We start from the raw sequence: 15097 nt of genomic DNA on the forward strand, positions 1-15097 counted from the left end.
CAGTGATTTGTTTAGATAAACCACAATATGTTTCACGTCAGAGTCTCTAAGTCTCCAATAACACCAGAAAAAGGGGATGGATTTGTCACTAGTGGCTTTTGGATAAAGAGTCTCTACAGGGGTCTGAAAAATCCTTAAATACACCAACAAAGTGTCCAAGTGTGAAACACTGACTTTTCCATCTCCAGACAGACTGTGGGTTATATGACTGAGACACAGGAAATCATCTGGTGTCATCTACAGGAAAATGGGTGAGTTTTAGTGTTTGAGTCACTTTACACGACATTATAGAACTTTACAAACACATTTTAACAGTAGCTAAAATTGTTGCTCGGTGCTTTTGAAGAAATGTTGCTAGGGTAGGTTGAAAAGTTGCTAAAACTAGAAACAAAAGTGCTAAGTTGGTGTAAATGCACGGCCATTAAAGTAATAAATGAGGGTGAATTTTGAAGGGAGTGAAGCAGTGTGGTGTGATGCTTTACCCGTCTTGGTCCATTACTCTTCAGTTCAAACACGTCCATAGTGTAGTTGACCCTGCGGCCATAGTGGTCAAACTGGACATTACCTGTTAATCCTGCAGCCGGACCTGCAACATGGGAGAACACAGACATACAGGCTTTGACACAAGCAACACCTGCTTATTTACTCATTACATAATATACTAGCTTGCAACAGGCAGTTCCTAATTTTATTTAAAAAAAAAAAAGATAAAAAAAAAAAAAAAAGAATCCACATTACAGTTTCCCTTCTAGTACTTTTTCAAAGTTTGTCCAAGACCTGGATGAAATATCCGAAAGCAAGAAAAGATGAGGTTTTCAATGAAATGACCAAATTTAGCTTGATTGTTTTATTTTTATGATTATATACAGGGGTTGGACAAAATAATGGAAACACCTTCACCTCAAGATGATAATGCCCCAATCCATACAGCTAGAATTGTTAAAGAATGGCATGAGGAACATTCTAAAGAAGTTGAGCATCTCGTATGGCCGGCACAGTCCCCAGACCTCAACATTATTGAGCATTTATGGTCAGTTTTAGAGATTCAAGTAAGACGTCGATTTCCACCGCCATCGTCTCTAAAGGAGTTGGAGGGTATTCTAACTGAAGAATGGCTTAAAATTCCTTTGGAAACAATTCACAAGTTGTATGAATCAATACCTCGGAGAATTGAGGCTGTAATTGCCGCAAAAGGCGGACCTACACCATAATATTATATTTGTTGATTTTTTAAGGTGTTTCCATTATTTTGTCCAACCCCTGTATTTGAACAAAAATTTAGAAAATCATCTAAAAAAAAAAAAAAATCTTACGAAGTTCAAAGGGGACCAAATGCAGCCATTAGATGTGTAGTTCTGATACTCATTAGTTTTAGGAATGTGGTTTAGGTGCTGCATCATAGGTAGAGAAACTACTGGCTGGATGTTAAAAGGTTCAACATTTCTAACCACAGATTTGAAAACCCCATTAACCCTGTAAAGCTGGAACCATTAAATCATTGACAGAAATTCCAGTTCTTTGAATCTGGAGCCTTTACTGGTCCTTCTGAACAACCCATTAAATGTTCTTTTAAAATATCAGTTTCCATGTATGAGTTTCAATTTGTATCATATTTGATACATCAGGTCTCAATACTCAAATATTATTATTGTTGAACAAACAACAACAATGAAACACAAACTTGTCTAACAAATTGGTAATTCCTTTTCAAAATTGTCCCAGTTCTTCCTCCCTCCTCATTAATGACAGTCTTGTAGTGTCACTGGAAAGGCCTCTGGTGAATGAACTCCTCCCCCTGGTGGATTATCTGTGTATTGTATGTATCTATTATATACATCAGGTTTTAAATATCACACTAATTAGGTAGAGGGCTTCAAAACTCATGTGTCAAATATGATACGTTTGACGTTAGGGGTTATGAACATCGTCTCCGTCACCACTTTGTATTGAATTGTGGGACAATAATGTCATTGGAGGGATGTGTCTATTCCCTGAGGCGGTTGCGTTTGTCATTGGGACTCATCTGTTCTGTCCAGTGGGATGTGTCCTGGTCTCTTTCACCTGTTTGAGGGTTCTCTCCATGTCGATGCCCTGGTTCCACGGGGCAGCGGGGTTGGCGAGGCAGTCGCCGGCGTTCCCCCTTCGGGAAATGTCCACCTTCTGCCGACGCAGGTTCCTGAAGGCCTCGGCCATCACCATCACACCGTCGTACGTTAGCGCTGAGGTATACTGAGGAGGGAATCAGACAGACTGGTGAATGCAGCGCCTTCAGACAGACCTCCAGCTCTTCCACCTCATAACTGAACTTACAGAACACATCCTGGACTGGCACTGATTCACCGACGTAGGCTATGTTCAGACAGCAAGTCTTCATGCACAATTCGGAGTTTTTGGTGAAATCCAGTTTTTTTGTGTGCTCGTTCATATTACACATTAAATGCGACTTTTATCAGTTTTGAGTATGAACTGAATGCGACCCTGAAGTGATCCGCATGCACAAAAAGAGGTCCTGATGGAATACGTGACCACGCAGACACACGCTGTGGCCGTTTCTCAAAACCAAGAACGCAGAGTACAGTCTTGTAAACTCAGCGAGTAGGGTCTTGGTCAGAACGGTCTCAGAGAACGTACTTCCCAAGAACACAAGTCTATGTGTAATTGGAACAGCTGGTATTTGTCAAGGTTCTAATAGTTTGGATTTTTCATTATAGTTTAGGTTTAGTTAGTTTGACTTTTTTCCCCTCTAATTCAGTTAGTTTGAATTAGTTTTTAGAGCAGGTTTACTAGTTTTTATTAGTTTTTGTTATTTTCTAAATGCTTAGTTTAGTTTTAGTTTTTTTTTCTCTTTCTCTTCTTCTCTGTCGTTGTATTCAAATAAATCCCAGACAGGACTCTGCTGTTTTCTCAACTTTAGTCTCCATGTTTCCAGGTAGAGTGGGGACCAGAAGACGACTGGAAACCACAAGTGACGGACCGTTAAATATCATATGGTGACAGCAGAGAAAATTGCTTTAGGGAAATAAATCGATTTCATATCAATCCAACATTGACAAAAATGAAACCAAAGGGAAATTTATCCATCATTTTGTGCATTTTAGTTGGTTTTGTAAACACACAATACAGTTTCAGTTAGTTATCGTTTTCTTCTTTAATTATAGTTTTTATTTATTTCAGTTAACGAAAAGGTTTTTTCGATTCTAGTTTCGTCATTTTGGTAGTTTTCATTAACGATAATAACCTTGGTACTTGTGAACTTTCCTCCCTGTCTCTGCTGTATTTCCACCATCTGCTCCATAACGTATTTGCCTCAAATCACCACAATGTCACTTGATTTGATTTCAATACATTTGTACTAGTATTTACATGTCATTTATACATTTTGTATATTTTCAAAACTCTAATACATGTCGTCGGTTCAGCTGGGCACAGCCGCCCAGGTCCCACTCCAGTCAGCACGAACTGCATATTGGGAATTATTTCCCAGCCAAGTATACACAAGTCACCAACCAGTGCATCCTTGGTTTAAGATAGCTGACAAGAACAACATCCGGGTATTCCATGTGTTCTTGGTTCATGCCAGTGGTTCCCAACCTTTTCTGACTCATGACCCCATTTAACATCACAAATTTCTGGTGCCCCCAGACATTCAAAACGAAGATTTTTTTTTTCGTTTTTTTTGGCTAAAATTAATTTGTTTTTGATCATGTAATAGTTTGCTATACTATTTGCAAATAAATGTTAATTTTAGACACATTTAGTCTATAGAATGTATATTTTCTGGACAGAGGCAGTAAATCCAGGTGTAGATTACTGCACAAAGGGAGAATTTTATTTTCCTTGGTCAGGATCTGTCCAGTCAGTCCAGCTGTGATTTACAAGGAGGACAATTAATACTGAACAAACAAGAACTGAAACTATGAATTATGAAAGAGCTGCAGCATCTGAAACTGACCACAGTGAACATTTGACAGATACACAGAACCACAGTGCTGCAGTTTCACACTCAGTTTGTCATGTCTTTGTTGTATCGTGATTGTTTCTCTCAACTCACCATATTTTTATTAGTCATTTATTGATTTATTTATTTTTAATCAATTACTAGAAATGTCAGGCTACCCCATTTGAATTCGAGGCGACCCTATGTGGGGTCCCGACCCCAAGGTTGAAAAACACTGGTTTATGCAAACCTGCAACTGGAACAGTACTTGGGTTGCGACTGATGACATTTTACCAGAACGTGAGAACTGAAGAACAGACAAGAACGCATGTTAAGAAACAGCCTGTGTTTATGGAGGTAAAAGCTTTTCGCTGCTCCTCCTCCTGGGACGCAGAATTGTGATGTTTGTCGCATTTCAATGACGTAAAGGTTGGATAAGTGCGACCTGGCCGTTCAGACTGAAGTCCCATTGTAAAATATCAGATATGTATCAGATTTAGGACCGCATATGAAAGTGTCCTGGGTCGGATTAGTGCTGTTCAAACTGTCTTTAAAATCGGATACAGGTCACATATGGGTGAAAAAACTGGATTTGGACCACATTTACCTGCAGTCTGAACGTAGCCTTATTCACTGTCATAAAATATCATCTCTGAAAGTTTATTTTCTTATATCGCTTTTTATGTATTTTTGTCTTGCCTTTCCATCATTTTTGTATTTAATGTAATTTTTGTCTTGTTGTGTATTTTACAATATTTTCACGTTTTTACTTGGTTCCATCTTTTTTATGTTTTCTCTGTCTCCATGTTCTTTTATCACTGTACTATTATGCATCTTTTACGTTACTTTTTACACCTTGTATGTTGTTTTACACACACTTTATACAACAGACACATGAGGTCACTAAGTATAAACTCTCCTCTTCTGTTAATATCAGGAAAATGACTTCACATCTCGTATTATTGATTCATATTTACTCAGTTTGACCCAATAAAACACCCTAGTGACCCATTTTGAGTCCTGCTGTTATGACTTGTAAGTAAAGCCTAAATTAATTCAGTATACATGTACCCAGAACGAAAGCGTTAAAAAGAAAATCAATGTTTAAAAAGTAAGAACTGCAAAAACCCAACAGGACCCTGATGAAGACTCTGTGTAGTCAAAACATATCGGTGATGGTGTTTCCATGTGTGCTTCGAACTTGTTGTATTTTTGCAATTCTTATTTTTCGAACACTGATTATTGATTTCTTGCAAAACTCTTTTTTTTTTTTTATGTTTTTTGTGCATTCCGCCCCTGGCCTTGATGAGGACCTACTGTCTTGTGTTTTTGATCCTTCTTCATGTACCTAGAACACTTGGCTTATTTACAGCAGGGCTCTCAAACGCATTTTCTTTCAGGGGCCACATTCACCCCGATTTGATCTGCAGTGGGCCGGACCAATAAAACGATAGCATAATAACCTATCAATAATGACAACTCCAAAATGTTTTAGTGCAAAAAAACAAAAACAAAAACAAAAAAACATTAAATTATGAAAATACTTACTTTTATTAAGTATCCAAACAAAAAAGATGTGAATAACTTGAAAAAATCTAAATTTCTTAAGAAAAATAAGTGCAATTTTAACATTATGTTATGCCTCAACTTATCATTTCTATGTTATGCATTTCTGCATTATGGATCAGATCTACAAAGACACTAAACACTGATTAGGGATGTAACGATATGAAAATTTCATATCACGGTTATTGGAACCAAAATTATCACGGTTATCATTATTATCACAGTATTATTGAAATGATGCTCAAAATGTTTAAAAAGTACTAATACACACACTGAAATAATTTAACCAAGTTGTACTAAAACAAACAAACAAAAAACCAAATAAAATAATTGGTAAAATGTACCTTCTGTTGCAGAAACATTCAAATATTAACCCTTAGTGGTCTCAGCCTATTTTGGCTGTTTTTCAGTCCTTTTGATTTTCCCTTTATATACTATATAAACAAATGTTTATTATACCCATGTTTAGTAACTTTTTCAGCACAACTTCATTATATCAACTGCGTTTATTTTTTTCACTTTAACCTACTATAAAAACATAAAAGGACAAAAACACATAAAAAATATAAATCCGATTTGAAAATGTATATAATTTGTTGCATAAAACACACAGATGCTTAACAAACTTTTTCAAGGACTTTAAAAGTGAATATTGGTTTCAAATGTTAGTTATAGAAAATTAAAATTGTAATAAATTAAAACTATACTCAAATATCTGACATAAAAACTTATCTTTACATCAGCGTTTTCTCCCCTAAAAGTGCGGTAATCAAACATGATTATCACGATAATTAGAATTTAAACAGTAATACTAACCATCTTCAATTTTACCGTGGTTTATCGTTATACCGGTAATCATTACATCCCTAACACTGATTAACGGGTAGAAAATTGTTAAAATTGTGCTTGATTATCTTTAGACATTTCAGGTTATTCACATTTATTGTTTCAGGATAGTTTGTAAATGTAAATATTTTCATAATTAAATGTTATTTTTTGCACTAAAACAAAGACAAAATGTGAAGTTGTCATTCTTTATAGGCATAATGTAATATTATTTTTTTCACATCAAACCGAGAAGAAAATATGGAGTCATTATTTTTTGTAGGTTTTTATGCTGTTACATTTTGACTGTAGATCATATTGGTCTGTATGTGGAACCTGAACTAAAAAATTTTTGCACTTTGTAAATTCATTCCACAGGTTGGATTGGAACCTTTGGTGGGACGCATTTGGCCCCCGAGACGCATGTTTGAGACCCCTGATTTACAGGCCTTAAAAACTACTTTCAGTGAAAACACAGTAGAATGAATTCTGGTTCAATTCTCCCATATTACATTTATTAAAAGGAGTTCAAATCCCGGTGGGGAAAGAGCATGTGAATTGTAAATGACTGTCTTTGTTACCTGAGGGCCTCCCTGCTGCTCTGTCTGTTTTAGGCTCCAGGGGACAAACTACAGGAAAAAGGTATGAGGGCAATTAAAGGCTGATTTAGCTGGACAGACAAAATGTTATGCAATATCGGCAGCTCAGATCTCTTTAAAAGTGATCTGCATAAGACCTCCTCTGATAGCATGCAGAGGTTCTGCAGGGCCCAGCTGTTACAGAGGCAGCATTTTCCCAGTGCTCATTATTTTTTTTTCCGGAAATGTAAATAGAACAGGAGAGTGGGAGAAAAGGACATTCCCCTCAGTGGAAGCCTCCCAAACTCACCTCATCCATCTTTGACCTGAACACTCTGATTATTTGCACCTATGAAACTCTATCGTCCTCATGAGCCGTACATTTCCCTACAGCTTTACCTCTGGCGCCGCTGAAAACTAATCGACTGAATGACAGAAAGGCAGCAACATGGAGAGCAAGCACAGGAAAAAAAAAAAAAAAAAAAAAAAAAAAGGCGAGCGTTCAGTCCAGCCGAGTCACAGTCTGGCATTAATTATCTCGACTAGCAGGAGTTCATTAACTTCACCTCCGGCCGAGGGTGAATCCTATTCATTAGCCCGCTGCTTACTGTGACATTATGGCTCTGCTGCACTGGATCCCCCCCGTTACTCTTCTACAGTCTGCCCAGAATTCCACACACACGTCTACATGTCTACGCAGAAGCAATCAAGATGCGTCGTCACTGCGGGAGGGGGCGAGAGCATTCACAGAAATGGAGGGGAAGAGGCAGTTCCTGTCTGATTCTTTACAGATTAAACTCTATGACACTGCTCATTTACTATACCATGTACTGAGTCAGTGTTTTAGACTGTAATAAGTCTGCCATCAGGTGGCAGGTTGAGCCCATAGCAAGGTTATTATCGTTAACGAAAACTAACGAAATGACAAAAAAACTAGAGTTGTAAAAACATTTTCGTTAACTGAAATAAATAAAAACTATAATTCAAAGAAAAAAACAATAATTGACCGAAACTGTATCGTGTGTTTACAAAACTAACTAAAATGTATAAAAATTATGGATAAAATTCCCTTAGTTTTCATCTTTGTCGGATTGATATGAAATTGATTTCCCTCGAGCAATTTTATCTGCTGGCACCATATGATATTTAACGGTCCGTCACTTGTGGTTTCCAGTCGTCTTCTGGTCCCCACTCTACCTGGAAACATGGAGACTAAAGTTGGGAGAAAGCAGCGGAGTCCTGTCTGGGATTTATTTGAATATGACGGCAGAGAAGAAGAGAAAAGATATGAAAAAAACTAAAACAAAACTAAAACTAAGCATTCAGAAAATAACAAAACTAATAAAAACTAGCAAACCTGCTCTAAAAACTAATTCAAACTAACTGAATTAGAGGAAAAAAAGTCAAAACTAAATAAAACTAAACTATATGAAAAATCCAAAACTATTAGAACCTTTGTCCATCGTCCTCTTTTCTTCAGTGTTTCCAACTCCTCACAAAGGAAAGTATCTATTTTGTCCTAAAAGTCTTTGGAAGTTGCTAAATGACATCATCACCTAATTTGCATAATTATAAATGGCCGTGTAATTGTAATGAATGATGCAGGACGGAGGAGTAACACTGAGTTATAGACAAAAATGTGAAAATAAAAACACCCTAAATATGTTTAGAACTACAAATGAACTACACTATGATTACGATTATGATTATTATTGTTGTTGTTGTTTTTTTTAACGTCCCAGTTCAAACCGTCCTCTTTATCCTGGTTTGGGGACTGGCTAAAGTGACCAAAAAGAGACACTCTGGACCAGTTACTGAGGTTAGTTATGGATTTATTGGTTTGTATGTTTGTTTAGTTTTTCTCTTCAGTTGGTTTGGTTTTCACCCTCGGCCCTCGCTGCAGGGCATTGGCATCAGTTCATCGGCCGTCCATCTGTCCACATGTGCAAAAACTTTGGCGTGGACTGAAGGCTGAGGGTTTTCAAGTGCGGGCACATGATGTTTATCCTTACTCCCTTAGGGGATGACAACAAGTCACAGTCAAACAGGAACATTTGTAATGTTCAGTCTACATCAGGGCTGTCAAACTCATTTTAGTTCATGGGCCAGATTCAGCTAAATTTGGTCTGCAGTGGGGCGAACCAGTAAAATAATAACATAATAATATATAATAGTGTCAACTCCAAACTTTTCTCTATGTTTTAGAGCGAAAAAAAAAGTTACATTATGAAAAGGTTTACATCGACAAACTATCCTTTCAAAAGATGTGAATAACATGAACAAACTGAAAAAATAAGTATAATTTCAACAATATTCTGCCTCAGTTTAGCATTTACACATGTACATTATAACTTACAGATCACAGTGGATCTACAAATACACAAAACACTGAGTAACAGGCAGAATATTGTTAAAATTGTACTTACTTCTCTTAAGACATTTCAGGTTATCCACATTTTTCGCAAAATTTTACTTTGTTTTAGTGGAAATACATGAAAATACTTACATTTACAAAGAGAAACATTTGGAGTTGTCATTATTTATATGTTATTATGAGATTGAATTATTCTGAATGTGGAACCTGAACTAAAAGGATTGTTAATATCTTAGTGTAATTTTTGCATTTCACAAATTCATCCCAAGGGCCGGACTGGACCCTTTGGCGGGCCGGATTTGGCCCCCGGGCCGCATGTTTGACACCTGTGGTCTACATGAACAATTGAAATGGACCAAAAAGAGACAATAGAGAAAACTGTCAATGTCAAAGGGACTGATTTATATTCAGGGATTTGTTTAAGACAAACAGCGATATGTATTTTCACGACAGTCTCCAAAAGTCTCCACTAACACCAGAAAAAGGGGATGGATTTGTCACTAGTGGCTTTTTGGATAAAGAATCTCTAAAGGGTCTGAAAAATCCTTAAATACCAGCAAAGTGTCTGAATGTGAAACAGTGACTTTTCCATCTCCAGACAGACTGTGGGTTTATATGACTGAGACACAGGAAATCATCTGGTGTCATTTAGAGCAAACGGGTGAGTTTTAGTGTTTGGGTCACTTTACAAAAGATGAGAAAAGTTTACAGACACATTTTAAAATAAGCTACATTTGTTGCTGGGTGCCTTTTGAAAACAAAACGTTGCTAGAGTGGAATGAAAAGTTAGTAAATGTAACACCAAAAGTGCTAAGTTGGCTTTTCTTTATTGTCTGCATGTTCCTGTCAGTTCCTCTTATTACACGGCAGAACACCAACCACTGAGCTTCAACTACACAGTGACATAAACAAGCGTCGATGAAAACATTCTGGGCATCTTTTTTTTCCACAAGTAGAATTGTCTTTTGGTCTTTTGTTGTCTTTTAAGTCCTCCCCTGATACTGTTTCACAAAGGCATCCTGTGCTGCCCAAGAGGAGTTCCATAGGTCTAATGCAAGAGACAAAGCCTGTGATTCCAAACTAAAGCCGATGCATGAGTCTCTTAAAGGGTTAAACTGCTTTTGGCCACGAAATGCTGCGCCAAAAAGTCTTGGATCCCACAGATTTATATTGAACTTCTCTCTAAAAATAGCACAACATGAATTATTTTTACTGGAGTCAGCATTAAATAAGTGACCTATCTATAAACTATTGCTGTATGTGTAAGATTTGAGTTTGAATAGGAGGTTCTGATGTCTGATTGACAGACTTTCAGATCATCTTCTCATTAAATAAAACTCCTGTTTGTGTCAAATTAAATTTTCAACTTGAATGAAAATTCTTAATTAAACATTTGTGTGAAATGTTTAATTAAATTTACTGTTTGGCCATCTCAGTATGTCTGAATTTAGCATGAGCACATTCATGAACCCTCATGCTCCCCAACCTCTGCCATTTTCTCCACATATGGCTCCAAGGATCCGACATGGTAACAACCAAAATGTCAACTCTACGAGGTACAAAATGACAGTTGAAAAACCAAAGGAACGGGACAGTGGCTGTGTTCACCTTTTAGCTTACCGGCCGATAGGCTGTAAGCTATTGTCATCATGCGGCCTCAGGCGTCGTCATTGTCGTCTGTCGTTGTCATCTGTGGTCGTCGTCTGTGGTTGTTTGTGGTCGTCTGTGGTCGTCGTCTGTCATCGTTGTCTGTCGTCCGTTGTCTGTCGTCCGTTACAAAACTTTCAATTGTCTTCTTCTCCGAAACTACAATTCCAATTGACTTCAAACTTGGTATACAGCTTCTTTATGATGATGTCAATAAAACTTAGTGAAATTATTTGGATCCAGATCTGATTCTGGATTTGGTGCCACTTTGAAAAATTTCCTCATTAGATAGGAAGTGGATGGATGCAATAACTCAGTAAATATAAATGATATCCAGTGTAAATTTCTACAGTCCAGCCCTGATGGGGAGATGACCAAAACATAACGACCACATGCTGATCAGGATCTTCTTCTGGATCCGGGAACTTACGGAAAATTTAACATGGGCTCTTATGGGGAAAAAATTCAATCGTCTTCTTCTCCCAAACTACAATTCTGATTGACTTCAGACTTGGTATACAGCTTCTGTATGATGATGTCAACACAAGGTATTGAAATTATTTCAATCCAGATCTGATTCTGGATTTGGTGCGACTTTGAGAAATTTCCCCATTATAAGAGATAGGAAGTGGATTGATCCAATAAATCAGTATCAATGATATCAAGTTGGAATTTGAATTTTTTTATAGATCTGATTGGAATATGACCAAAACATGGGCTATTTCTGTACTAGAATAAATACACAGAACTGGGTGAGAATAAATGGCATCTAGATACATTTCCCAAAGCTTTGAATTTGGCCGGTAAGCTACAGGGCCATTGGTCCTACTTTTACATATTGTCTGTGGTTTAAATAAAACCGAACTAGCCCAACAACCAGTTTGACTTATTCTGAGTATTAGCAAAATATTAGGGTCTAAGGCCATTGAAGAAGAATTTTTTTTGTTCTTAGAAAATACTTCTGTTCTGGATGAAAATCTTGCAGCACACAAAACTTTCCCTTCATTTGCCAAAAACTCAGACTGGTAAAAGAAGTCCCACACACACGTTTGAAGGTCAAGGCATGGTTTCGATAAGTTCATACAATGTTACAACTTTTATTTCCATCCGTTTTTTGGACACATAACATTGCTGAACCGAGAGCTAGACAACTGAAGCAACCCCAGATCATAACACTGCCCCCACTGGCTTGTACTGCAGGCACTAGGCATGATGGGTAATCACTGCCCCCACAGGCTTGTACTGTAGGTAGTGTTGTTTTTGTCAGCCTGTTTTAATTTTAGTTTTAGTCTAGTCTTTGTGCCAGACTCTCATTTCAGTCTTTATTAGTTTTAGTCACATTCATAGTTTTTTCATCTAGTCAAGTTTTAGTCGACTAAAACTCTGAGCATTTTAGTCGTATTTTAGTCAGAATAATACATGACTATTTTCCTCTAGTTTTAGTCGACGAAAGCTGATGACATTTAGTCTTGTTTTAGTCACTGAAAATTGTATTTTAGTCTCTTTTTAGTCATGCAGTTCTATTTAATCTGGTCAATATAGTCTAGACAAAACCAACATTTTCTTTGAGTTAAACCCATTTTAGTTCAAAAAAGGTTATCTTATCATTCTTATGGTCTCACAAATACATTATATGCTGTTAATTACCATTTCTGTATGAATATTCATGAGGGTAAGTGTAGTGAGTCTTTGGTCCGTCACTGTACTGCACAAATAGCCTACATCTGGAGAAGCCTGTGGTAAAGCCCGGCTCAGGCTGCATATTTCTGTCCAAACCGTGCCTGACACAGTTGTGTCCAAACCCAGCTCGTCCCATCAGGTCCAGTCTGGCTTGGTTTGGGTTGCAGTACTCTACCGTGTGGATCCGGACCGGGAGCAGGTCTTTTTGGACCCTGGACATTTGGGGCATGAGATGAAAGGTGAAACATCCAGACTTCAGGTGCAAACCGCCTGGGTGCGAAACGTCTGGTAACCTGCGGACCTCACAACTTCACAACACACCTGCAGTAATGCAACTAAAGATTATATCGCCAATTCGTCTCGTCTCATTAACGAAAATGAAGAGACATTTTATCACAGTTTTTGTTTTGTAAACTATATTTAGCCTCGTTTTTATTAGTCAACAATATTGCTTTACATATTTAATTATAGTTATCGTCACACGACCACCATTTTCATTACGCTCATCTCGTTTTCCTCACACAATAAAGGTTCATTGATGAAGATATTTCATTGTAACTTTCAAGACGGGTAATCACTGCCCCCACTGGTTTGCACTGTAGGCACTAGGCATGATGGGTAATCACTTCATCCACCTCTGGACCAGGGTCTGGACCCATCAGACCACATGACCTTTCCATTAACCTCAGTCCAGTCTTTATGCTTCTATTAAACTGGAGGTGGAGAATCTACTCAGTGCATCAGTTAAAGGGTTAAATATGAAACACATTAATGACTGCAGAAAGTATTCACTGGAAGAATCTGAACTATTTGCTGACTTAATCCCAGGTGGCGCTTTCTTCCAGGCTGTATGTATTATATTGGCTGCAGTGTGGTTGAAGAGACAATGACTAACAATGACTATTACCAAGGACACAATCCATTATACTGGGACTATTTTACTGTTTTTCATTGAGGTCACTCAGTTAGTACGCAAACTTTGTATAAATTAGAAATCATTGAGCACTACTCCAAAACTATTTAATTATAAAGCAAAACAGAAGATGCTAGTGACGATTCAGAGAAGTAATGTAAACACTGCTGAACAGCCGAGTCCACTCCAATCGATGACATTGTACTGAAATGCAGAGGTGGTCTGGCACTTCCACCTGCCTGATTTGCATTTGTCTCTAAAGACCACATAGAGCACAGTAATCTGGACTACCCGCTGATACCTGGACCTCTTAAACAAAAGGCAGAACATTAGTCCTTTCATTTCCAATGTGAGTCAATGGGCCCCAGGAGAAGGTGGAGTTAATATAAGAAGAAAGAAGAAAAACTGTGACTCAGGCTGTGGACAAACGCAGTGGGCAGTCATTTAGTCTGAGTGGATTTCCAGGAGAGAGAGCAATTTATCAAGAAAGGAGCAGGGATAAACACACATACTGTATAGATACCATCAACACACACACACACACACACACACACACACACACACACACACACACACACACACACACACACACACACACGATATGGCCGGTTGATGTAAACTTTTAATTGGAACCACCTCAGTCCATCAGACACACAGAACACAAACAGTGTTTGACTCACACTGTTTCCACTCCACTGCATCACAAACAGAATCTTTGTTGGACATGCAGTTTGGCCTCGGTGCCACTCTCCATGGGTACGTCTGAACTAGGTCAGTCTGTCAGAGCTGGAGGGAGCACAGCAGATCGCTGTTGTTGATAATGCATGTTTGGCTGTACGTGTCCGTATGATCATGTGTTGCATGGTTTAGTTTTTCTTTATATTCTTTATCATTAGAAGAGGTTTTTGCACGTCTGTTGTTTCCATGGCTGCCATTCATGGTTCAAACTCAGACCATCAGCTTCACTTCTGCTCTTGGATTCAGTTAATTTTACTGAAACTTTAATCCTTAGGAGTCTGAGTGGATTTTGACCATTTTTCAATACTTTGGATTTTGCCTTTATGCTTCTCATTAAAAAACAGCTTTCATTGCCTTGTTTGGTATCATTTTGTTCCGCACACCCTTACCTTTTTTTTTTTTTTTTTTAATAACATGCTGTATTAAAACACTGAACCTCACATATAAAAAACATGAAATCTGAGTAGGAAAGTTAGATTCTTTTCTGTTTATCACCAAAAACATGTTGAAAGAACCATTGTTATAGAATGAACATAAAAATTAAAAACCTCCAAAACATAATTACAATTTAGAAAATAACATTACATACAAATTTAGAATAAAATGCATTTATAATAATACTAAGAATATATATATATATATATATATATATATATATATATATATCTATATATATATATATATATATATGTATATACACACCACACACACACACACACACACATATACATATATGTGTGCGATAATCATTCTGGTCTCAAAATATAATGAAACGAACATGTTCAATGAACAATTTTTAAAACTCACAAAACTATACACACTAAGTAGGTGTCACAAGA

At 37.4% G+C, this 15097-nt stretch overlaps 1 protein-coding gene across 1 annotated transcript in view; it reads right to left on the reverse strand.

Moving 5' to 3' along the window:
• The window catches only part of LOC115433213 (glutamate receptor 4-like), a 343230-nt gene that overhangs the window by 142293 nt on the left and 185840 nt on the right, over nucleotides 1-15097 (reverse strand). The window contains exons 7-10 of the mRNA XM_030154500.1: nucleotides 6910-6957; nucleotides 2062-2229; nucleotides 579-586; nucleotides 500-534 (exon numbers count right to left, since the gene is read on the reverse strand). Of these exons, the coding sequence (XP_030010360.1) occupies nucleotides 500-534; nucleotides 579-586; nucleotides 2062-2229; nucleotides 6910-6957 (259 nt within the window). The remainder of the gene's footprint in view (nucleotides 1-499; nucleotides 535-578; nucleotides 587-2061; nucleotides 2230-6909; nucleotides 6958-15097) is intronic.

This window comes from Sphaeramia orbicularis, chromosome 14, assembly GCF_902148855.1.
Source record: "Sphaeramia orbicularis chromosome 14, fSphaOr1.1, whole genome shotgun sequence".
NCBI lineage: Eukaryota > Metazoa > Chordata > Actinopteri > Kurtiformes > Apogonidae > Sphaeramia > Sphaeramia orbicularis.